This window comes from Coregonus clupeaformis, chromosome 7 (genome assembly GCF_020615455.1).
Source record: "Coregonus clupeaformis isolate EN_2021a chromosome 7, ASM2061545v1, whole genome shotgun sequence".
Classification (NCBI taxonomy): Eukaryota; Metazoa; Chordata; class Actinopteri; order Salmoniformes; family Salmonidae; genus Coregonus; species Coregonus clupeaformis.
The window spans coordinates 45,603,894-45,630,744 of NC_059198.1; the positions used below are offsets into that span (position 1 = coordinate 45,603,894).

Here is a 26,851-nt window from a genome sequence, read left to right on the forward strand (position 1 = left end):
ACCACTTGCAAGAAGCCTGATCTAGGCCCAATTCAGACAACCTATGAATGAGTAGGTAATGGTCGACAGTGTCTAAGGCCTTGGACAGGTCTATAAATGAGGCAACACAATGTTTTTTATGATCTAAGCAATTTAACATACAGTGGCTTGCGCAAGTATTCACCCCCCTTGGCATTTTTCTTATTTTGTTGCCTTACAACCTGGAATTTAAAATGATTCTTGGGGGGTTTGTATCATTTGATTTACACAATATGCCTACCACTTTGAAGATTGAAAATAATTTTTTTTGTGAAACAAACAAGAAATAAGACTAAAAAACAGAACTTGAGCGTGCATAACTATTCACCCCCCCAAAGTCAATACTTTGTAGAGCCACCTTTTGCAGCAATTACAGCTGCAAGCCTCTTGGGGTATGTCTCTATAAGCTTGGCACATCTAGCCACTGGGATATTTGCCCATTCTTCGAGGCAAAACTGCTCCAGCTCCTTCAAGTTGGATGGGTTCCGCTGGTGTACAGCAATCTTTAAGTCATACCACATATTCTCAATTGGATTGAGGTCTGGGCTTTGACTAGGCCATTCCAAGACATTAAAATGTTTCCCCTTAAACCACTCGAGTGTTGCTTTAGCAGTATGCTTAGTCCCCTGTAGCTCAGTTGGTAGAGCATGGTGCTTGCAACGCCAGGGTTGTGGGTTCGTTTCCCACGGGGGGCCAGTATGAAAAAATGTATGCACTCACTAACTGTAAGTCGCTCTGGATAAGAGTGTCTGCTAAATGACTAAAATGTAAATGTAAAATGTAATTGTCCTGCTGATAGGTGAACCTCTGTCCCAGTCTCAAATCTCTTGAAGACTGAAACAGGTTTCCTTCAAGAATTTCCCTGTTTTTAGCGCCATCCATCATTCCTTCAATTTTGACCAGTTTCCCAGTCCCTGCCGATGAAAAACATCCCCACAGTATGATGCTGCCACCACCATGCTTCACTGTGGGGATGGTGTTCTCGGGATGATGAGAGGTGTTGGGTTTGCGCCAGACATAACATTTTCCATGATGGCCAAAAAGCTAAATTTTAGTCTCATCTGATCAGAGTACCTTCTTCCATATGTTTGGGGAGTCTCCCACATGGCTTTTGGCGAATACCAAATGTGTTTGCTTATTTTTTTCTTTAAGCAATGGCTTTTTTTGTGCCACTCTTCCGTAAAGCCCAGCTCTGTGGAGTGTATGGCTTAAAGTATTCCTATGGACAGATACTCTAATCTCCGCTGTGGAGCTTTGCAGCTCCTTCAAGGTTATCTTTGGTCTCTTTGTTGCCTCTCAGATTAATGCCCTCCTTGCCTGGTCTGTGGGTTTTGGTGGGCGGCAACCTCTTGGCAGATTTGTTTTGGTGCCATATTCTTTCCATTTTTTAATAATGTATTTAAATGGTGCTCCGTGGGATGTTCAAAGTTTCGGATATTTTTTTTATAACCCAACCCTGATCTGTACTTCTCCACAACTTTGTCCCTGACCTGTTTGGAGAGCTCCTTGGTCTTCATGGTGTCGCTTGCTTGGTGGTGTCCCTTGCTTTTTTGAAACAAGTTATTTTTTTCATTTCACTTCACCAATTTGGACTATTTTGTGTATGTCCATTACATGAAATCCAATTAAAAATCCATTTAAATTACAGGTTGTAATGCAACAAAATAGGAAAAACGCCAAGGGGGATAAATACTTTTGCAAGGCACTGTATAATCTAAGACAAGCATAGCAGCTGAAATGATGCTATGTCCAGGTCTAAAACCTGATTGGTGCACATTAAGAATATAATGAGAAGTTAAAAGTTCTTAGGTGAGGCAAGATAACTACCATCCGATTTCCAAGCTATCTAAGTCAAAAGGGGCTCTGTGTAGGGGGAGGACATGTGCCGCTTTCCATATCTTAGGGATGATACCAGAAATAATTGTCAAGTTAAAAATATAGGTTCATGTTTCTGAAATAAGTGGGGAAGAGAGCTGTAGTAAGAAGGGCTCAAGCGAATTAGCCCCTGTGGATTCTTTTACATGGATTTTTAACAGGGCATTTAGTACATCAGAGACAAAATATGGTTGAAAATAAAGAATGTGTGACTAGGAGTGGATCATTCTCTGCAAGTTGTTTTTTAAAATGATTTTAATAAAGGACTCCCTCTAGTGGAAATAAAGGAATTTTCAGAAACTATTCTTTCAAATAGGTGGCCAGCTGAGGCAAAATGGTTATTAAAAGCATCACAATTTTTCATTTGATCTATTATAGGACCAGAGACTGTCATAACCTGTTGGGGCAATAAGGGGGTGGAATTTTGCTTCAAGGACTTTCCAGAAGTTAGCTGGATTTCCACCACTCTCAGAAAATTCAAGAAGTATGTTGATTTTGCCTTTCTAACCAGAGTTAGACATCTAATTCTCAAATGTCTGAAGGACTGCCAATCAGATGCATAATCAGTCAACCTAGCCTTAGCCCAGGCTAAGTTTCTTTATTGTACTTTTTCAGACAATTCATGGGTGAACCATGGGTTAGATCTGTCTTTTACCCTTAGTATTTTAAATGGAGCATGCTTATCTGCAACAGAGTTGAACAGAGAGGTAAAACAATTAAGGGACAGAGCCGAGTCAGAGATGGATGACACATCCCCCCAGTCACACAACCCCAGGTCAGACAAGAAATGTTACTCATGGCCGTGATTTAGGTAGTTAAGCATCTTTTATGCAAGCAATGGGACAATGGTCACTGAGCTCATAGCAAATATTCAATTGGCTATATACTTATGAGGGGCATTTGTCAGAATATCTAAAAGAGTAGATTTATCAGGGTGTTTAAAGTTGGGGCAGGTTGGTTTAGTTATCAGCGGAGTTAAGTTTAGCTCAGTACAAATATATTTCAGCCTATATGACACTGGCATCAACCAATCCAGGTTAAGATCACCCATTATTAATAATTCAGATTTAGCATACATAGATAGCAAGTCAGACAATTAGCTAAGAACACATGGGGGGAGCCGAGGGAGGGCGATAAATTCCCACTAGCGTTAGCTGGGGATTACTACCAAAGCCCACATTAAGGACTAGACATTCAAACTGCTTAGGGACAGAGATGGAAATAGACCCATAATATTTAAGTTGTTCTTTATGAATGTCATTTTGTATACATCTGGCCCTTCATTGGACACTGTGTTAACAAACCTCCAAACGAGCTTCAATGCCATACAACACTCCTTCCGTGGCCTCCAACTGCTCTTAAACACTAGTAAAACTAAATGCATGCTCTTCAATCGAACGCTGCTGGCACCCGCCCACCCGACTAGAATCACTACTCTCGACGGGTCTGACCTAGAGTATGTGGACAACTACAAATACCTAGGTGTCTGGTTAGACTGTAAACTCTCCTTCCAGACTCACATTAAGCATCTCCAATCCAAAGTTAAATCAAGAATTGGCTTCCTATTTCACAACAAAGCCTCCTTCACTCATGCTGCCAAACATGCCCTCGTAAAACTGACTATCCTACCGATCCTTGACTTCGGCGATGTCATTTACAAAATAGCCTCCAACACTCTACTCAGCAAATTGGATGTAGTCTATCACAGTGCCATCCGTTTTGTCACCAAAGCCCCATATACTACCCACCACTGTGACCTGTACGCTCTTGTTGGCTGGTCCTCACTACATATTCGTCGCCAAACCCACTGGCTCCAGGCCATCTATAAATCACTGCTAGGCAAATCCCCGCCTTATCTTAGCTCATTGGTCACCATAGCAACACCCACCCGTAGTATGCGCTCCAGCAGGTATATCTCACTGGTCATCCCCAAAGCCAACACCTCCTTTGGCCGCCATTCCTTCCAGTTATCTGCTGCCAATGACTGGAACAAACTGCAAAAATCTCTGAAGCTGGAGACACTTATCTCCCTCACTAACTTTAAGCATCAGTTGTCAGATCACCTTACTGATCACTGCACCTGTACACAGCCCTTCTGAAATTAGCCCACTCAACTACCTCATCTCCATATTGTTATTTATTTTGCTCATTTGCACCCCAGTATCTCTATTTGCACATCATCTCTTGCACATCTATCATTCCAGTGTTAATACTAATTGTAATTATTTTGCACTATGGCCTATTTATTGCCTTACCTCCATAACTTGCTACATTTGCACACATTGTATATATATTTTCTGTGGTATTTTGGACTTTATGTTTTGTTTTACCCCATATGTAACTCTGTGTTGTTGTTTTTATCGCACTGCTTTGCTTTTTCTTGGCCAGGTCGCAGTTGTAAATGAGAACATGTTCTCAACTGGCTTACCTGGTTAAATAAAGGTGAAATAAATACATAAAATATGAAATAACACATATGGAATCATGTAGTAACCAAAAAGGTTTTCTACTAATTCTTCAAATAGCCACCCTTTGCCTTGATGACAGCTTTGTACTCTCTTGGCATTCTCTCAACCAGCTTCATCTGGAATGCTTTTCCAACAGTCTTGAAGGAGTTCCCACATATGCTGAGTAATTGTTGGCTGCTTTTCCTTCACTCTGCCGTCTGACTCATCCCAAACCATCTCAATTGGGTTGAGGTCGGGGTATTGTGGAGGCCAGGTCATCTCATGCAGCACTCCATCACTCTGTCAGGTCGTGTTGTAGGTGTGGTGTAGGAATCAAACGCAGGAAGCAGACTGAATTCCAAAAAGCTGTATTCCTGCCTAAACACAGGCAACAGGACGAAATAAGCCTGACAGCAAAATACGCACGAAGGCGAAAAGACAATGCGCACAAACAGGTGCGTCAGGAATAATAAGTGCACACACAAGTGCAACGAACGCTCCAGCAAACAGTGGAGAAAATAACGCTCAACCGAGCAATACACAGACTGACGGTAACAATCACACACAACACAAGACAAACACAACGAGAAACTTATAGGACACTAATTACTACAAAACAGAAACAGGTGTAGAAACAAACAGACAAAAGCAAACGAACATGAAACATCAATCGGTGGCAGCTAGAATTCCGGAGACGACGAACGCCGAAGCCTGCCCGAACAAGGGAGAGAGGCAGCCTCGGCCGAAACCGTGACACACTCTCCTTCTTGGTAAAATAGCCCTTACACAGCCTGGAGGTGTGTTGGGTCATTGTCCTGTTGAAAAACAAATGATAGTCCCACTGCGTATTGCTGCAGAATGCTGTGGTAGCCATGCTGGTTAAGTGTGCCTTGTATTCACAGACAGTGTCACCTGCAAAGCACCCCCACACCATTACACCTCCTGCTCCATGCTTTACGGTGGGAACTACACATGCCGAGATCATCCGTTCACCCACACTGTGTCTCACAAAGACACGGCGGTTGGAACCAAAAAGGACACATTTCTTGGCCCAAGCAGGTCTCTTCTTCTTATTGGTGTGCTTTAGGAGTGGTTTCTTTGCAGCAATTCTACCATGAAGGCCTGATTCACACAGTCCCCTCTGAACAGTTGATGTTGAGATGTGTCTGTTACTTGAACTCAATGAAGCATTTATTTGGGCTGCAATTTCTTATGCTAGTAACTCTAATGAACGTATCCTCTGCAGCAGAGGTAACTCTGGGTCTTCCATTCCTGTGGCGGTCCTCATGAGAGCTAGTTTCATCATAGCGCTTGATGGTTTTTGCGACTGCACTTGAAGAAACTTTCAAAGTTCTTAATTTTCCGTATTGACTGACCTTCATGTCTTAAAGTAATGATGGACTGTTGTTTCTCTTTGCTTATTTGAGCTGTTCTTGCCATAATATGGACTGATTGGCTCAAACGCATTAAGAAGGAACAAAATTCCATGAATTAACTTTTAAGAAGGCACACCTGTTAATTGAAATGCATTCCAGGTGACTAACTCATGAAGCTGGTTGAAAGAATGCCAAGAGTGTGCAAAGCTCTCATCAAGGCAAAGGGTGGCTATTTTAAGATAGAAAATACAGTTGAAGTCGGAAGTTTACATACACTTAGGTTGGAGTCATTAAAACTTGTTTTTCAACAACTCCACAAATGTCTTGTTAACAAACTATAGTTTTGGCAAGTCCATTAGGACATCTACTTTGTGCATGACACAAGTAACCTTTCCAACAATTGTTTACAGACAGATTATTTCACTTATAATTCACTGTATCACAATTCCAGTGGGTCAGAAGTTTACATACACTAAGTTGACTGTGCCTTTAAACAGCTTGGAAAATTTCAGAACATGATGTCATGGCTTTAGAAGCTTCTGTTAGGCTAATTGACATCATTTGAGTCAATTGGAGGTGTACCTGTGGATGTATTTCAAGGCTTACCTTCAAACTCAGTGCCTCTTTGCTTGACATCATGGGAAAATCAAAATAAAATCAGCCAAGACCTCAGAAAAGAACATTGTAGACCTCCACAAGTCTGGTTCATCCTTGGGAGCAATTTCCAAACGCCTGAAGGTACCACGTTCATCTGTACAAGATCACCAATCAGGATATTACTTTATTCAAAACTTAGCAACAAGGCTTGATTGTTGGCTGAGAGCCCCGACACAAAGAATACAAATATATTTTATAGCAAAAGATACACCCTCTTAGTCTATATTATATGACAAATAACAGATGTATTGAATGGGTCACAAGGTGAGACTTGATATATGAGAAAGGAGTATCTCCTAGCCAGATAGCATTTGCCGTGAAGACTGTTCTTATTGTACAGAAACCAGAGTTTGGCCCCCAAAACAAGCTTCCTCTCATCATTATCCATACCTGAGCCATCTCTCCCTGGTACCTCATTACACAAACACCAACTCATTCTATGGAATGCATGCTGTAGGTTTTATCACCAAAGGCATCATAAATATACTGTCAATGTTAACCCAGACACATGAGAGTTTCTAAGAACCCTATTCTATTGCAGAAAACAACCATTTGATGCATTAACAGTATTATAGCATAATCTTGTAATATTTGCTCTCACAATGAGTAGGTGTGTCCAAACCTTTAAACTGGTAGTGAATAAACATTAGAACCCGTCAGAGTTCGGCACAGTTATTTAACCAAGACCAAGTGATTATCAGAATGTTTGCGTTGGTTTGGGAAGCCAGGATTACTAAAAAATCATTTTAGAAATCAAACTTCTGGTATTTACATGAATCAGTCCAAGGCTACAGCTGCAGGATTTCAGATCAGATGGTCAGTCTCTAGCGCAAACATGCTATGTTCAGTAGGTAACCCCTTGTTTAAAAATACTGTAGGTCTGGCTTGAAATGGTATAAGATATAAGATTTAAAACAATAATCAATGAGGGTTACCTGTTGAGGGCCAGGACTGAAATCCCATCACTTGTTTAGTATATTTGCAATATTAGAACTCAGCATTCTAGCTCCTCTTCTATTCAGGTGTAAGCCATCCCTTTTTGAGAACTGAGGTTGCTCACAAAATAAATCAGTTGTCGTTAAAATCCAACACTTTTTAGAGTCAGAGTTTCGATTTCATCCACGAGTCCAGTGCAAATAGCAGAGAGAAACGATCAACTCCATGACCGTATGTTGGGATAGGGCCGGTAAGGACAATCTGCTTGCCATTAGCTTGTCCCTCAGGTATTCGAAAGTTCTAGCTCAACTCCTCTGATTGCCACAATTTACCCCAAGGCAAACATTTTGACTATATTAGCCCACACAGCTACAATGATGCACTTTCATGCTAGGTTTAGGACCTCATATTGAAACTTATAGAGACCCCAACGGATGTATAGAACATTATTAAAATGAACAACTTTGGTTTAGAGACAAGCATCATGAAACCTCTAACAATAAATTAATTTTACTTGGTGAAAATGTTTTTGGGACCTAACTTGCTTACCACTTTTTCCATGTGGTTTCTTCTTTCATAGACTCAATGAAATGATGACCTCTTCCTAAATATTTGGTCAAATGATTCATTTTGTGTATGGTTTCCTAGAAACTTACCCCTTTGGCCCAATTTACCCCACTCTCCCCTAGGCTCTATCGATGATATAAATAATGACACTCAAATTTAATTATTAAACTAAATACCAGCCTACAAAAGCCACATGGCTACGTTCTCCTTATTTGTTTAGTGGAAAAGCATTGAGGCAACATTATCAGAACTATAAAATTGTCATACATAAACAAATATGTGCTAATGTGCATGCAGTGCAGCAGTTCAAAACACATACAATACAAATGCGTGTGGGTACATGGGTTTGAAATAGCTGTGTTTGTATGTTGCAGTGGTGTGTGTAACATTTATTTAACACAGTTGTGCCTGTGTGTGTGACAAGGCAGGTCTATCTGTAACAGGTCTATGTGTCTCTCCCAGGGCCAAGCCGTGTTCCCCTTGTACAACGCAGGCGTGTGTGTAGCAGGGAACTGGCGCTCCTGTCCCTGCACCTACCGCACTCTTCTCACCTTGCGCACCTTCATAAGTAGCAACTCCCTGGGGGGCGCCGGGTTCTGGCTGCTAGTGTCAGACATGTTCCAGCCCACATATCATTAGGTCTCAGTATGGTTCTTGACAATTTGGGAAAGTTTTGCTTACATGCTCTCTGTGCATGATTTTGGCCATTAAATGTGCAGTCTAATATTAACGATAATTGAAATTAATGATATACCGTTTGATAAAGAAATGCCTCATGAGCTTAGGTCAACTATCTAACTCCATCATAACCCCAAAAACGAGGTTGTTTTACTTCACTGTTTGTTAACAAAGTGTTAGTATGTAAGTCAAGTGTGCTATATACAATGCAAATCAGTGTAGTTATATAATTGCCATGAATCTATCCTTTTGACACCACCACATTTTAGGAGTGCAGATCCCACCTCAGTGTGAGCTGGTGGTGGGAGGAGAGCCTCAATGCTGGTCAGAGGGACACTGCCTCCTGGTGGATGACTCCTTCCTGCACACTGTCTCCCACAATGGTCAGTCAACTCCACTTCCCATAACAAGGCAGTCACTCTCCAAACAAACTCAAGCTGTACTCCGATTCCAGTTCCCTTTCAGTCAGTCAACTTCGGTACAACATACTATGGGGAGTCGCACTCTCGCGACTTGGGTTGACGGATATAAAATCATGCTTGGCAAAGGCAATGAAATCCGCGCCTCGCTGGAAGCCCCGCCTTCCACAGGTGACAAGCGTGAGGCTCTGATTCATTCCTTCAATTATTCCGCTCTTAACCTCAGCGTGAACAGGAACGATTCACGCTACTAAAACAAGCAATTGCAACAAGAGACTATCTTACATAGCGCCAACTAAACTGTCCCTTAGTGGTAGAGCGTGCTCACCCTTCAACGTTGAGTGTGGATGTTTGTATGGTTCTCATAAGTTTCCTAATGATGAACAATTAGTTATTCTTCGGATTGCTTGATCTGGCTATAGCAATAAGTAAGATGGCTAACATGACCGAAGCAATGAAGGCTAAGAAGCCAGGTTCGCGACCAAGCCCCAATGAATTAAAAGATACTCACGTTTGTTGTCTTGTATGTTTCGGCTCGGTGCATGCTCAGGCTGCTGTCACTTGAATCTGTTTGTGTGCGAGACTAGTGGACGGCGGGCACTGTTCCCTACTAGTCTGTGGTGCAGGTTCTCTTGGCAATCGTGTAGCATTCTTTAGAGGGCTTGGTGTGTCTGATGGTGACTTCCTCTCCCGGGTGCCCGTACCTCGGCTGAGGGACGTGAAGATGGATTGGATCATTGGTCGCGTCGAATGTCTTCCGGCTCCTGTGCGCTCTGTGGCCGGTTATGGTCCAAAGTAGACGTTCAAAACCAATCTAGCTAACAAGCGCTGCATAGCTTGCTAGCCAGGTTAGCTAATTCGCAGATTCGGGCTAGCTATTCAGGCTTCCTAACGGTGGAATTGCTTGGGTAGCTCTCTTGTTTAGTATACGTAGCTAGCGTTAAGTCGCTTGGTTATTCGAAATATAAACGGACCATGCTGTGGCCAAAGAGGCTAGGTTGCCCTTAGTTTGAAGATCTAATCCGGAGACAGGTGTTTTATACAACAGCCTTCTGTGTGTTCTCTATTCGACTCCGTCTGCATATTTGCAATCAAACGCCAGAATTTATATAAATCAATTTAATTTACACCATCACAATACAGCCATTATTTATTTTAGTCAGGCCTAAAGAAACATTATGATATGAAGAAAATGTATTTCAGAAGGACAGAATATGAGTTGGCCTGCTGTAGGCCTACAGTATGTTATCTGACTATGCTGCATGCCATAGGCTGTAGGCTTGTTCATTTAGCTGACAAAATATGCTTTTAAGTCCCGTGCCATTATTTTATTTGATAGTAAGAAGAATATAATTGAACTTAGCTGAATAAAATAGAAAGGATATTTTCCCATTATGGAGCGAGTGAAGTGGTTATGTTGAGCATAAAAGCAATAATTTGAAACAGGTCCTGTATGCTAGATTTAGAGTTATTTGGCAACTTTAGTTGTGAATGATACAAACCTTAGAATTTATTTCTAAACATATATGGGCTGCATGGTGTGACTATAGGCTATTGATGATTTGAGAAAGTAGCAAAAAGCTTGCAAGCTGTTCTCTCATCAGGTGATCATATTTTCACCCATCAGACTATTCTCAATGTAATCTTGTCTTTACTAATATGTAAAATTAGTTTCGATTTAGAATAGCCCATGGGCAGGGGAAAAAATACGTAATCTGTATGCACTAGAATAGCGAAAGGAGGCCACACGCTTTCCCGCAGGTCCGTTTTGTAGGCTACTTCGGTTTTATACATTCTAAGGCATGTGCTTTAAGAAATAAATATAACAACACTTATTTCACTCCATGCATCAACCACTGTTTGAGGAGCATGCTCTCGCTGCCCGACAGGTGATATTCCGCCCAAACTCTGTATGCCATGGGCTCATAAACTTTGTTCCTGCAGCTACCCAGTGCTTAATTTGGGAAACCAAGTCAAATCTGTTTGGGAACATCAATAGTAACATGTTTTCGCTGCACGCTCGAGCAAGGAATAAAGGACAGAGAAGGAGATGGAAATGGATGGGGGTGAGATTCTGTATAGCTAAAGTTAATGTGTCTCCCAATTAATTATGAAAATATTTTAAAAGATTCCTATTAATAGGCCATTCAAAATCAAATATAAATTTACTAATTGTAGGCTAACTGTAAGCCGCCCTGCACAACCAATGAACCAACAGCATCGCCTAGGGCTATACCTTCTCTCCCAGGCTCTTGGATATATATTTTGGAGCCTAGCATAAGGAAACCAGTCCATCCAGTATGCATAATAGTACAGTCCACACTCAAAGGCTAAACCAATTATGTACCAAAGACATCTTAAATCTGTTTTGTTTTGTTTTTCTGCCATTCCTAATATGTGGTAGGCTGTGTATTGTATAATGGCACAATCATAATTTTAATTCAGGTTTTTCTTTCAGGCTTGGGCTCATAACCCTATGCATATGCATAAGCTCTAATATGGTATAGGTGTTTTGAATTAATCATCACCTTAGAAAGCGCTGCCCATTTCATTGTGCTTTGAAAGAACATACACAACAACCATGTTTTACACAATTTCAACCTGCTGTTGAATTTCTTTCTTCAAATTGATCATCACAGTGAGGTGAGTTTTTTAGAAAGTACAATAGGCCTACTGTTTTGATAAAGTGTTTGATGTGATTTTCGATTGCATTGATGTCAGAGGGACAATAGAGCCCTGAGTACCAGGCCATTAGGACCTGATGGTAGTTAGCAAGTTGGGTACTACTAAAGCATGTCCAGAGTGCATTAACAAGATTACCGTGTCTCAACAGTCACATGGAATTTTACTACTTGTGTGGCAGTAATATGGTCACCACAACAGTCCTAGTTATGACTATAACTACTCTTCCCTGAATGAGGGAAATGAGGTACAACACCTGTTTACATTTATATTTTAGTCATTTAGCAGACGCTCTTATCCAGAGCGACTTACAGTTAGTGGGTGAATACATTATTATTATTATTATTATTTGATTTTTTTCATACTGGCCCCCCGTGGGAATCGAACCTACCAACTGAGCTACATCCATGCCGGCCATTCCCTCCCCTACCCTGGACGACGCTGGGCCAATTGTGCGCCGCCCCATGGGTCTCCCGGTCACGGCCAGCTATGACAGAGCCTGGATTCGAACCAGGATCTCTAGTGGCACAGCTAGCATAGCGATGCAGTGCCTTAGACCACTGCGCCACTCGGGAGGCAGCCAGTTCCTGTGCTCAGTGAAGAGTGGTATTAAATTGAAAGAATTAATCCATTTACATTTACGTCATTTAGCAGACGCTCTTATCCAGAGCGACTTACAAATTGGTGCATTCACCCTATAGCCAGTGGGATAACCACTTTACAATATGTTTTTTTTCTTCTCTTTCTTTGGGGTGGGGTAAGGGGGGGGTAGAATGATTACTTTATCCTATCCCAGGTATTCCTTAAAGAGGTGAGGTTTCAAGTGTCTCCGGAAGGTGGTGAGTGACTCCGCTGTCCTGGCGTCGTGAGGGAGCTTGTTCCACCATTGGGGTGCCAGAGCAGCGAACAGTTTTGACTGGGCTGAGCGGGAACTGTGCTTCCGCAGAGGTAGGGGGGTCAGCAGGCCAGAGGTGGATGAACGCAATGCCCTCATTTGGGTGTAGGGACTGATCAGAGCCTGAAGGTACGGAGGTGCCGTTCCCCTCACAGCTCCGTAGGCAAGCACCATGGTCTTGTAGCAGATGCGAGCTTCAACTGGAAGCCAGTGGAGTGTGCGGAGGAGCGGGGTGACGTGAGAGAACTTGGGAAGGTTGAACACCAGACGGGCTGCGGCATTCTGGATGAGTTATAGGGGTTTATTGGCACAGGCAGGGAGCCCAGCCAACAGCGAGTTGCAGTAATCCAGACGGGAGATGACAAGTGCCTGGATTAGGACCTGTGCCGCTTCCTGTGTAAGGCAGGGTCGTACTCTCCGAATGTTGTAGAGCATGAACCTACAGGATCGGGACATTGCCTTGATGTTAGCGGAGAATTACAGGGTGTTGTCCAGGGTCACGCCAAGGCTCTTCGCACTCTGGGAGGAGGACACACCGGAGTTGTCAACCATGATGGCGAGATCATGGAGTGGGCAGTCCTTCCCCGGGAGGAAGAGCAGCTCCGTCTTGCCGAGGTTCAGCTTGAGGTGCTTATCCGTCATACAAACTGATATGTCTGCCAGACATGCAGAGATGCGATTCGCCACCTGGTTATCAGAAGGGGGAAAGGAGTAGATTAGTTGTGTGTCGTCTGCGTAGCAATGATAGGAGAGGCCATGTGAGGATATGACAGAGCCAAGTGACTTGATGTATAGCGAGAATAGGAGAGGGCCTAGAACTGAGCCCTGGGGGACACCAGTGGTGAGAGCACGTGGTGCGGAGACAGATTCTCGCCACGCCACTTGGTAGGAGCAACCGGTCAGGTAGGACGGAATCCAAGAGTGAGCCGCGCCGGAGATGCCCAGCTCGGAGAGGGTGGAGAGGAGGATCTGATGGTTCACAGTATCAAAGGCAGCAGACAGGTCTAGAAGGACAAGAGCAGAGGAGAGAGAGTTAGCTTTAGCAGTGCGGAGAGCCTCCGTGACACAAAGAAGAGCAGTCTCAGTTGAATGACCAGTCTTGAAACCTGACTGGTTTGGATCAAGAAGGTAATTCTGAGAGAGATAGCAAGAGAGTTGGCTAAAGACGGCACGCTCAAGCGTTTTGGAGAGAAAAGAAAGAAGGGATACTGGTCTGTAGTTGTTGACATTGGAGGGATCGAGTGTTGGTTTTTTGAGAAGGGGTGCAACTCTCGCTCTCTTGAAGACGGAAGGGACATAGCCAGCGGTCAAGGATGAGTTAATGAGCGAGGTGAGGTAAGGGAGAAGGTCACCGGAGATGGTCTGGAGAAGAGAGGAGGGGATAGGGTCAAGCGGGCAGGTTGTTGGGCGGCCGGCCGTCACAAGTTGCAAGGTTTCATCTGGAGAGCAGTGTCATTTGACTTAACAAACGAGGATCGGATGTCGTCAACCTTCTTTTCAAAATGTTTGACGAAGTCATCCACAGAGAGGGAGGAGGGGTGGAGGGAGGATTCAGCAGGGAGGAGAAGGTGGCAAAGAGCTTCCTAGGGTTAGAGGCAGATGCTTGGAATTTAGAGTGGTAGAACGTGGCTTTAGCAGCAGAAACAGATGAAGAAAATGTAGAGAGGAGGGAGTGAAAATATGACAGGTCCGCAGGGAGTCTAGTTTTCCTCCATTTCCGCTCGGCTGCCCGGAGCCCTGTTCTGTGAGCTCGCAATGAGTCATCAAGCCACGGAGCAGGAGGGGAGGACCGAGCCGGCCGGGAGGATAGGGGACATAGAGAGTCAAAGGATGCAGAAAGGGAGGAGAGGAGGGTTGAGGAGGCAGAATCAGGAGATTGGAGGGAGAAGGATTGAGCAGAAGGAAGAGATGATAGGATGGAAGAGGAGAGAGTAGCGGGAGAGAGAGAGCGAAGGTTGCGACGGCGCATTACCATCTGAGTTGGGGCAGAGTGAGTAGTGTTGGAGGAGAGCGAGAGAGAAAAGGATACAAAGTAGTGGTCGGAGACATGGAGGGGAGTTGCAGTGAGATTAGTAGAAGAACAGCATCTAGTAAAGATGAGGTCAAGCGTATTGCCTGCCTTGTGAGTAGGGGGGGGGGACGGTGAAAGGGTGAGGTCAAAAGAGAAGAGAAGTGGAAAGAAGGAGGCAGAGAGAAATGAGTCAAAGGTAGACGTAGGGAGGATGAAGTCCCCCAGAACTGTGAGGGGTGAGCCATCCTCAGGAAAGGAACTTATCAAGGCGTCAAGCTCATTGATGAACTCTCCAAGGGAACCTGGAGGGCGATAAATGACAAGGATGTTAAGCTTAAATGGACTAGTGACTGTGACAGCATGGAATTCAAATGAGGAGTTAGACAGATGGGTCAGGGGAAAAATAGAGAATGTCCTCTTGGGAGAGATGAGGATTCCTGTGCCACCACCTCGCTGACCAGATGCTCTCGGGGTATGCGAGAACACATGGTCAGACGATGAGAGAGCAGTAGGAGTAGCAGTGTTTTCAGTGGTAATCCATGTTTCCGTCAGCGCCAAGAAGTCGAGGGACTGGAGGGTAGCATAGGCTGAGATGAACTCTGCCTTGTTGGCAGCAGAACGGCAGTTCCAGATGCTGCCTGAGACCTGGAACTCCACGTGGGTGGTGCGTGCAGGGACCACCAGGTTAGAGAGGCAGCAGCCACGCGGTGTGAGGCGTTTGTATAGCCTGTGCGGAGAGGAGAGAACAGGGATAGACAGAGGCATAGTTGACAGGCTACAGAAAATGGCTACAATAATGCAAAAGAGATTGGAATGTTTTGAACTAAACATCTGGGAAAGGAGAGAGCGGGGCCTCCCTCACCACAACACCCAAATATAACTCTCCCAACTTCCACCTCAGAAACTATAATTGTTGTAAACTACAGCGGTTCAGTGTTTTCTAGGAATAGACTAACTTAGTTTATTCAGCTAGCTAACTTGGTACAGTATTCTTCCGTGAAAATCGTCCAGGGCACCTAGTCATAAGACGCCACAGCCAGCTAGCATGCCGGACTCCAACAACACGGTTTAGCACCAATTCTCGGCCACAACAAACCACCAGTGTGTCAACACGCCAAGCAGATCATTCGTGTCCGTGTCTAACGTTGTGGGTTAGTCCCGACAGCTTGAGCGAGTCCGTCGTCAACTTATTCAGCCAGTTAGTTAGCTAGAATAGTTAGCATACTAGCTAGCCATTGCTTTCAGACAAAGAAGAAACCCCTCCTTTCATGGCACGAACACACAGAGAGAGCCAAGCTAACGTTAACTAGTCACCCATGTCCCGAATTCCTTGAACGACTCTGGCTACCAATATGTAAAAACAAAATGTAGGTTATAACTTACCCCTAGCAGCTACTGTAAGCTAGCCAAGTGCAACGCTAGCCACTGAATTGACTCAGCCAGTTCGCGTCTGTTCGCTAGGTCGTTCCAGCTATTGTTTACTAGTAGCTATCCAGGTAGCAACAAGCTAGCTAAATTTCAAGCACAGTAGCCACTTACTACCTAACGTTAATGGTTCAGACAATGAGGTTAGAAAACAGCTGAATGGTAGGCATTATTGTATGTAATTATTGTAGGCAGCCAGCTGGCATAATTACAGGCACTCTCAGGCGTGAAACAACTATACCGTTGCTAATAGTTGCCAGTAGCTACCCGCCAGCTAGTCCAGGTAGTGGGTTAGCTAGCTAGCTTCGTGCTTCACCGGGCTCAGCCGAATACAATACTAACCTACAATAATTACATACAACAACCCACGATAACTACCTACAATACCTAACTACAATCTAAATACATAGTTTAAGCTTTACTCGACAAAGCCCAAACTATGTATAAACTATGTATAAAGCCAAGCCTACCCGACGACCTTACCTGACAACCTCCTCCTCTCCTAGCACACAAGAGAAAATCATGTCCAATCAATTGAATTTACCACAGGTGGACTCCAATGAAGTTGTAGAAACATCTCAAGGATGATCAATGGAAACAGGATGCACCTGAGCTCAATATCGAGTGTCATAGCAAAGGGTCTGAATACTTATGTAAATAAGGTATTTATGTTTTTTATTTTTCATAAATTAGCAAACATTTCTAAAAACCTGTTTTCGCTTTGTCATTATGGGGTATTGTGTGTAGATTGATGAGGCAAAAAAATTATTTAATCAATTTTAGAATAAGGCTGTAACATAACAAAATGTGGAAAAAGTCAAGGGGTCTGAATACTTACCGAATGCACTGTATACAGATCTCTGACTAAAGTAACACCGACGTCATCTTTTAGGGAGCGGTAATGAGGTGACCAAAAATGGTTGCAATTGAGATCAGATGTGCGGATGAATTTAGCAAATATTTATGGTTTAACGAGACATCAGCTGGTGATTAATCTAGTGCCATCGATGGTTGCAATAGGCCCCTTGTTATTTGATTATATTCCAATAGGCTACATTTTGGAGGCTACCCTTTAGCCTATCCATTGTCACATAATGAAAGGTGTGAAACCGATACTAGGCTACTGTTTGTGTTTCCCTGGCTGAGTTGATGAGCTGATTTGGGCATTCAGTTGATTGACAGAACATTTCCTCCAGTGTGGATGCTCTCCTACATTTTGAGCAGTATCATTTGCAGAGTTGGCTAGAGTACTGAAAGTCTGTACTCAAGTAAAAGTAGCCCTCTTAAGAAACTACTCAAGTAATAACAAAAAAGTGTCCAGTCAGAAAACTACTTAAGTATTAGTTACACATTTTCTTTGGTAATTTTTTACACCTTGTCGTTGAAATTCCAAATGTCGTGGAAATTATTTTACACAGGGACACTCGAAGTCAATCTTAAATGAATCATAGTTTATTTGTCAACGCGCTGGAGAGGTTCCAACCAACTCAATGCACCATAGTACACATGTCTGTCAGAAGCTCTGCTGGGGCTGTCCCAGCAGTTGTCTTATATACGGCTATACACAGACAAGTTATATTTGCATGATTTAGGATAATTAATTAATCATTACCGTTTTGTTTCATCCATGTGACAGACCAATACCTCACGAGGCTTCTTCTCTCTAAGCGGAGACCTTGAAACTGAAATATCTGTCACGATCGTTTACGGATGAGACGGACCAAGGCGCAGCGTGATAAGCGTACATATTTATTTAGTACTGAACACACGACAAAAACAACAAACAAACGATACGTGAAGTCCAAGGTAGACTAATAACATACCTATACGGAACAAGATCCCACACAGACTGGTGCCAAACAGGCTGCCTAAGTATTGTCCCCAATCAGAGACAACGAGCTACAGCTGCCTCTGATTGGGAACCACCCTGGCCAACATAGATCTACACGATCTAGAACCTAAACACAGAAAACTTAACATAGAAACTACACACCTTGGCTCAACATTTAAGAGTCCGCAGAGCCAGGGCGTGACAGTACCCCCCCCAAAGGTGCGGACTCCGACCACGCCACATAAACATAACAGGGTAGGGGCCGGGTGGGCATTCCGCCTCGGAGGCGGATCCGGCTCGGGGCTTGACCACCACTCTCTCTCCACCTCCCTGTTGCGCCCCTGGTCTGGTCTGGCACCGCTGACTGGAGCTGGACCCGACGACGGTGGATCGAACTGTACAGGCTCCGGACTGGAGCCGCTCGCCGGAGCTGGACTGGGCACCGGTGGAGCGGATTGCTCTGGCTCCGGAGTGGATCCGCTGACTGGAGTTGGACCGGACCCCGGTGGAGCGGATTGCTCTGGCTCCGGAGTGGAGCAGCTGACCGGTGCCGGACCAGGAACCGGTGGAACAGGCATGGGCCGTGCCGGACTGGACGATTGCGAACCTCGAGCGGCACATACTTCCGACCCTCTGGACACTGTGGAGGAGTAGGATCGGAACGTAGCGCCCGCTCGATTTCCGCATCAACCTCCCACACCACCGGTGCCACCAGACAAGACTCCGGGAGTATGGGAGTGGGCTCAATGGACCTCTCCTCTGTGTCATATAGTCGGGACAGGGCGTCTGCCTTAGCGTTTTGGGACCCTGGTCTATAGGTGAGCTTAAATACAAAGCGGGAGAAAAACATAGCCCACCTTGCCTGGCGAGGATTCAGCCTCCTCGCTGCCCGAATGTACTCCAGGTTACGATGGTCAGTCAGAATGAGAAAAGGGTGTTTAGCCCCCTCAAGCCAATGTCTCCACACCTTCAGGGCTTGAACCACAGCCAACAGCTCCCTGTCCCCCACGTCATAATTGCGCTCCGCCGGACTGAGCTTCTTAGAATAGAAAGCACAGGGGCAGAGTTTAGGTGGTGTACCAGAGTGCTGAGACAGCACAGCGCCGATCCCAGCCTCGGAAGCGTCCACCTCCACCTGGAATGCCAAAGAGGGATCCGAATGCGCCAGCACCGGAGCTGAGGTAAACAGGTCCTTCAGACGTTTAAACGTCCTGTCCGCCTCAGCCGACCACTGCAGGCGCACCGGACCCCCCTTTAGCAGAGAGGTAATGGGAGCTGCTACCTGTCCAAAGCCCCGGATAAACCTCCGGTAGTAATTGGCAAAACCCAAAAAGCGCTGCACCTTCTTTACCGTGGTGGGAGTCTGCCAATTACACACGGCAGAAACGCGGTCAATCTCCATCTCTACACCTGACGCGGACAACCGATGTCCCAGGAAGGAGATGGACTCCTGGAAGAACAGACATTTCTCCGCCTTCGCATACCAGTCATGCTCCAACAGTCTACCAAGCACTCAACGCACCAGGGACACATGCTCGGCTCGTGTAGCGGAGTATATTAGAATGTCATCAATATATATCACGACGCCCTGTCCATGCAAGTCCCTGAAAATCTCATCCACAAATGATTGGAAGACTGAAGGAGCATTCATTAAACCGTATGGCATGACGAGGTACTCATAGTGACCCGAGGTGGTACTGAATGCTGTCTTCCACTCATCTCCCTCCCTAATGCGCACCAGGTTGTACGCGCTCCTGAGATCCAATTTTGAGATTCGGTGATGTAGGTCTCCATAGCGGCCGTCTCCTCCTGAGACAGAGGATACACGTGACTATGTGGAAGCGCAGCACCTACTTGGAGGTCTATCGCACAATCCCCCTGTCGATGAGGTGGTAATTGAGTCGCCTTCTTCTTACTGAAGGCGAGTGCCAAATCGGCATACTCAGGTGGAATGTGCAAGGTGGGAACTTGGTTCGGGCTTTCCACCGTCGTTGCCCCTATGGAAACGCCTACACACTGCCCAGTACACTGACTTGACCATCCCTTGAGAGCTCTCTGCTGCCATGAAATGTTGGGGTCATGAGATGTTAACCAGGAAAGCCCCAACACCACGGGAAACGCAGGAGAATCAATCAAATACAAACATAATATCTCCTCATGGCCCTCCTGCGTTTTCATCCAGAGAGGCGCTGTGACCTCCCTAATCAATCCTGACCCCAAAGGGCGGCTATCTAGGGCATGAATAGGGAAGGGCACATCAACAGGTACGATAGGAATCCCTAACTTATAGGTGAACTGGCGATCGATAAAATTCCCAGCTGCCCCTGAATCTACTAGCGCCTTATGCTGGGAGTGAGGAGAAACCTCGGGAAACACCACTTGAATACACATATGATCAACAGAGAGCTCTGGGTGAGTTGGGTGCCTACTCACCTGGAATGACTCATCAGTGCGTCGCCCACTGCCTCGATTCCTAGGAGACCCTCCCCAGCACTGACCAGCAGTGTGTCCTCTGCGGCCACAGTTGGTGCAGGGGACGGCCTCCCTCCTGGTCTCCCTCCTGGTCTCCCTCCTGGTCTCCCTAGCACCAGCACCCCCGAGCTCCATAGGGGTCGGCTCGGAAGTGCTGGGGGATGGAATGGACGGCCCCGAATCCGGACATCCGCGGGTAACCAACAGGGTATCCAGGCGAATCGACATGTCCACCAGTTGATCAAAGCTGAGGTTGGTGTCCCTGCAGGCCAATTCCCGACGTACGTCCTCCCTCAGGCTACATCTCTAGTGGTCGATGAGGGCCCTCTCATTCCATCCCGCGTTGGCAGCCAGCGTCCGGAATTCCAGCGCGAACTCCTGCGTGCTCCTCCTCCCCTGTCTAAGGTGGAATAGACGCTCAACCGCCGCTTTACCCTCTGGTGGATGATCGAATACTGCCCGGAAGCGGCGGGTGAACTCTGCATAGCTGACCGTAGCGGCGTCTATCCCACCCCACTCGGCGTTGGCCCACTCCAGCGCCTTGCCGGACAGACAGGAGATGAGGGCAGACACGAGGGTATCCCGAGGGCGCCGGGTAAATGGTTACTAGGTAGAGTTCAACCTGGAGTAGGAAACCCTGGCACCAGGCCGCTGTGCCATCATAAGCCCTCGGGAGCGAGAGCCGAATCCCACTGGACCCCGTAGGTGAAACGATGGGCATCGCCGATGGTGGTGGTATCGTTGGAGGGGGTATAGGTAGACCCCCTCTTTCCTACCGCTCAATGGTGTTCACCACCCGTTCCATGGCGGTGCCGAGAGCCTGGATCATGGCCGCTTGGTGTTCGACACGTGCCTCCATACATCCAGCTGGCACCGCCTCTCCTGCTGACTCCATGAGTGGTGTGTGATTCTGTCAAAGTACGACGTGAATGCGGTAGGCGAAGTCAAACGCAGGACACCGAGCTACTGGAAACGATACTTTACTAACCAAGTAACCAGAAATACAAAAACAACCTCCAAACAGGGAGGGGAATATCCGCACACTAGCAACTGCCGAAAATGACAAGAACAATCACACACAACACACAATGAACGACAGAGGGTTAAATAGGGAATACAATACAACATAATAGGAAACAGGTGTACACAATCAAGACAAAACAAGTCAAACACAGAAACATAGATCGGTGGCAGCTAGTACTCCGGGGACGACGAACGCCGAAGCCTGCCCGAGCAAGGAGGAGGAGCAGCCTCGGCTGATTCCGTGACAGGCGGAGCCAAAGTGAAGGCTGGTGTGACAAATCCCGCCCATCCAGCAGACCTAATCTGGTGAGATTTGTTATTGAAGAAAGACAAAAACAAACAAACAACACAACAACAGCAATAGACTTCGTTAGATAAAACTAGAGGTGGGGAAAACTTCAATCCATTTGTTGTATCTGTCAAACATTACCAACATATCTTTCTTCTTTTATAGGCAGGCATTTGAACAAAAAAACTATTTGCATATTTTCCTCATGCGTAGAAAAACACACAAAAAAAACACTGCCTGTTAAATATAAAATAAACAAATTAGAATAACAAATCAAATTACAATACAACTCTTGATAACTCCATAAGGAAATAATTGTATCCCATAAGGTAATGGTAAAATAGACTAGAGGCAAGGGCAGCGCTCTGTCTCTGTCCTTCTCGTGGTCCGAATCACACATGGGACTATTGATAAATGATCAACTTCTTCTATTAATTAGTGTTTACATAGCCCATTTAAATCTCAGCCAATGTCTCCAGTCTTCCTAGTAAGGGTGATCAGGCCTCATGAAGTCAGAACAGAGGTCAGAGGTCAGTCAGCTCTATTAAGTGAATCTTTGTTTTCCTGTACCTCAGACATTATAAAAATATATTTCAAACATTTCAAACATTTTATGTATCAGGTTTACATTGGGTTTTTCAGTACATTTCTTCTAATCAAGAGAACGTACATACAGTATGTGCACCCAATATTCTGACAAAAGAAACTTCTAAACGTTTCATTTGTGTACAGCATCCTTTCTAACCCGTGAAAAACCCACTAAAACAAAAATAAATAAAAAGACCCCACACTTCTAAATCAAACAGTGGCAAATATTTGCTTAATTTGGGAGGCCCCTTAACAGCTCAATCCGGGTACTTTTGACTGCTCTCCTAAGGCACCTGCCTCAGGAAGCCTTTCAGAGGGACAGATACAGAATCATTGATAAACGTTTTTAAAAACTTGGTAGCGGACATTCATCAGTCCTGGAAGAAAGAAAATAAACATAATAGAGTTTACTGCATCTTGGGCAGGGAGTCTTAATAACCCCATGTGTATACAGAATTATACTTCAGACATTTATACTTCAGACACATCAGATGATACGGTGTCCCTTAAAGCTGAATTAGGCACCTTCCAAAGTAAACAATCACAGAGCCCCTCTTAAATCCCTGGTGCTACCCAAACTATAGAATTGAGAAATAGATTATCAAAATCGTGTCTTATTCAATTCTTCACCTCTGTCCCAAATTTCCCACTGTCTCTCTTACAGCCTGTTTAATTTCAGTGTGTACTGGAGGCTATCTATTGTTCCACAGGAATCTCTTATCTCTTAACCCAAACACCAGATGGCTTAAACACGAGAGCAGTGGACCAGGCCTGGAAGAGTGAGCGTCCTCTAATTTAAGTCGCAATGCCAAATCCCTCTGTCTTACTTCAAATTACTAATATATTGCATTATTGAATTGCTATCTAAAAGCCAATTACCATTCGTTGTTACTTTCAGTAGTCTCCATATCAATTTCCTTCAACTAGGACTCCCTTTCCAATAGGAAGAACTCAATCACTACTGCGAATACACATGGGCCACTGTCAAACAATGTTCTGCTTTTCCCCCTATTGCAAGGTTTAAAACAAAACAAAACAAACATGATAACTTTCTCTGTATTGGAAGGCATTGTTTTCATCTTAGTAAACCTTCAAAAAGTTACCTTATATTTTTATTACCAATCTCTGTTGGATATTCACTTTCTGCTTCAATATTTATTAAATGTATATTTTTTTCAGATTCATATGTAATGCTTTGGAGGGATCAATATGTATTAACGGGGTTGCACTGTCTATCTGTCCCCAGTAGATGTTGCGCTCCGTCCATAATAAGTCTGGCACCTGAGACAGCCTAGACAGGAAAAAATATGCAGTCTCCATTTTGCCTACTCACAAATTGGTTTAGAATGTAATCATTTGGGATATCAATGAAAACTCCATCGGGAGTGCAATAAATTCCAGCCTTTTAAGTTTAGTTAACAGAAAATCATGTTCAACCTTCATTGGTTAATTTTATAGGTTTATTGGTTAGGGGAAAGTCAAGTCCCGTACAATGCTTTAACCTTATTATACCTCAAATGATCCATAAAGGGACCACTGAACATTCCTCAGAATGCTTTTTACACCACTTACGTACGTCTACGTGTGGGTGTGCAAGTTGTATATTATTATAATTTTGCTATTGTTACTTCATCAGATTATCATAATAACCCACTATACTCAATATTATGTTACTTTATCTCTAGTAACCCATTATACATTTGTGTTACATCACAAATTCCTCCTGTAGACTAGTGTTCTATTCATACAGGGGTTTAGATATTAACAGCATATTCGGAAATACTACTTTCTCCTTTCATATCTCCATACAGAATCCCTTTATAACGTTATACTGTAAATCTTTAGGTTTTCACCTCCACACCGCAGCAACAATCACAGCACAGCAGCTCAAGAGGTACACATATCTAATCAAATCAAATCAAATGTTATTTGTCATATACACGTGTTTAGCAGATGTTATAGCGGGTGTAGCAAAATGCTTGTGCTTCTAGCTCCAACAGTACAGTAATATCTAACAAGTATTATCTAACAATTTCACAACATATACCCCATACACACAAAACTAGTAAGGAATGGAATTTCAGAATATATACATATACAGTGGGGAAAAAAAGTATTTAGTCAGCCACCAATTGTGCAAGTTCTCCCACTTAAAAAGATGAGAGAGGCCTGTAATTTCCATCATAGGTACACGTCAACTATGACAGACAAAATGAGAAAAAAAAATCCAGAAAATCACATTGTAGGATTTTTTATGAATTTATTTGCAAATTATGGTGGAAAATAAGTATTTGGTCAAAAACAAAAGTTTCTCAATACTTTGTTATATACCCTTTGTTGGCAATGACACAGGTAAAACGTTTTCTGTAAGTCTTTACAAGGTTTTCACACACTGTTGCTGGTATTTTGGCCCATTCCTCCATGCAGATCTCCTCTAGAGCAGTGATGTTTTGGGGCTGTCGCTGGGCAACACGGACTTTCAACTCCCTCCAAAGATTTTCTATGGGGTTGAGATCTGGAGACTGGCTAGGCCACTCCAGGACCTTGAAATGCTTCTTACGAAGCCACTCCTTCATTGCCCGGGCGGTGTGTTTGGGATCATTGTCATACTGAAAGACCCAGCCACGTTTCATCTTCAATGCCCTTGCTGATGGAAGGAAGTTTCCACTCAAAATCTCACGATACATGGCCCCATTCATTCTTTCCTTTACACGGATCAGTCGTCCTAGTCCCTTTGCAGAAAAACAGCCCCAAAGCATGATGTTTCCACCCCCATGCTTCACAGTAGGTATGGTGTTCTTTGGATGCAACTCAGCATTCTTTGTCCTCCAAACACGACGAGTTGAGTTTTTACCAAAAAGTTATATTTTGGTTTCATCTGACCATATGACATTCTCCCAATCCTCTTCTGGATCATCCAAATGCACTCTAGCAAACTTCAGACGGGCCTGGACATGTACTGGCTTAAGCAGGGGGACACGTCTCGCACTGCAGGATTTGAGTCCCTGGCGGCGTAGTGTGTTACTGATGGTAGGCTTTGTTACTTTGGTCCCAGCTCTCTGCAGGTCATTCACTAGGTCCCCCTGTGTGGTTCTGGGATTTTTGCTCACCATTCTTGTGATCATTTTGACCCCACAGGGTGAGATCTTGCGTGGAGCCCCAGATCGAGGGAGATTATCAGTGGTCTTGTATGTCTTCCATTTTCTAATAATTGCTCCCACAGTTGATTTCTTCAAACCAAGCTGCTTACCTATTGCAGATTCAGTCTTCCCAGCCTGGTGCAGGTCTACAATTTTGTTTCTGGTGTCCTTTGACAGCTCTTTGGTCTTGGCCATAGTGGAGTTTGGAGTGTGACTGTTTGAGGTTGTGGACAGGTGTCTTTATACTGATAACAAGTTCAAACAGGTGCCATTAATACAGGTAACGAGTGGAGGACAGAGGAGCCTCTTAAAGAAGAAGTTACAGGTCTGTGAGAGCCAGAAATCTTGCTTGTTTGTAGGTGACCAAATACTTATTTTCCACCATAATTTGCAAATAAATTCATAAAAAATCCTACAATGTGATTTTCTGGATTTTTTTTTCATAATTTGTCTGTCATAGTTGACGTGTACCTATGATGAAAATTACAGGCCTCTCTCATCTTTTTAAGTGGGAGAACTTGCACAATTGGTGGCTGACTAAATACTTTTTTTCCCCACTGTATGGACAAGCAATGACAGAGCGGCATGGACTAAGATACAGTACAATATTATAGAATAGAATGCAGTATATACATATGAGATGAGTAGTGTATTGGAAGGCATTGTCGTAGCCGGCCACGACCGGGAGACCCATGGGGAGGCGCACAATTGGCCCAGCGTCGTCCAGGGTAAGGGAGGGAATGGCCGGCAGGGATGTAGCTCAGTTGGTAGAGCATGGCGTTTGCAACGCCAGGGTTGTGGTTTCGATTCCCACGGGGGGCCAGTATGAAAAAAATAATGTATGCACTCACTAACTGTAAGTCGCTCTGGATAAGAGCGTCTGCTAAAATGTAATGTAAATGTAGTGCAAGATATGTAAACATTATTAAAGTGACTAGTGTTCCATTTCTTAAAGTGGCCAGTAATTTTCAATAGACAGCAGCAGCATCTAATGTGCTAGTGATGGCTATTTAACAGTCTGATGGCCTTGAGGTAGAAGCTGTTTTTCATTCTCTCTGTCCCAGTTTTGATGCACCTGTACAAACCTCGCCTTCTGGATGATAGCGGGGTGAACAGGCAGTGGCTCGGGTGGTTGATGTCCTTGATGATCTTTTTGGCCTTCCTGTGACATTGGGTGCTGTATGTGTCTTGGAGGGCAGGTAGTTTGCCCCCGGTAATGTGTTCGGAAGACTGCACCACCCTCTGGAGAGCCCTGCGGTTGCGGGCGGTGCAGTTGCCGTACCAGGCAGTGATACAGCCCGACGGGATGCTCTCAATTGTGCATCTGTAAAAGTTTGTGAGGGTTTTAGGTGCCAAGCCAAATTTCTTCAGCCTCCTGAGTTTGAAGAGTCTCTGTTGCGCCTTCTTCACAACATTGTCTGCGTGGGTGGACCATTTCAGTTTGTCGGTGATGTGTACGCCAAGGAACTTGAAGCTTTCCACCTTCTCCACTGTGGTCCCGACGATGTGGATAGGGGGGTGC

General features: G+C 44.6%; 1 protein-coding gene across 1 annotated transcript in view; it reads left to right on the forward strand.

The window, feature by feature from the left end:
- The window catches only part of LOC121570261 (aspartate beta-hydroxylase domain-containing protein 2-like), a 101,780-nt gene extending 92,008 nt beyond the window's left edge, over positions 1–9,772 (forward strand). Inside the window, exons 4-6 of the mRNA XM_041881735.1 lie at positions 8,339–8,444; positions 8,824–8,937; positions 9,621–9,772. Coding sequence (XP_041737669.1) covers positions 8,339–8,444; positions 8,824–8,937; positions 9,621–9,772 — 372 coding nt within the window. The remainder of the gene's footprint in view (positions 1–8,338; positions 8,445–8,823; positions 8,938–9,620) is intronic.
- The last annotated feature ends 17,079 nt before the right edge of the window (positions 9,773–26,851 follow it).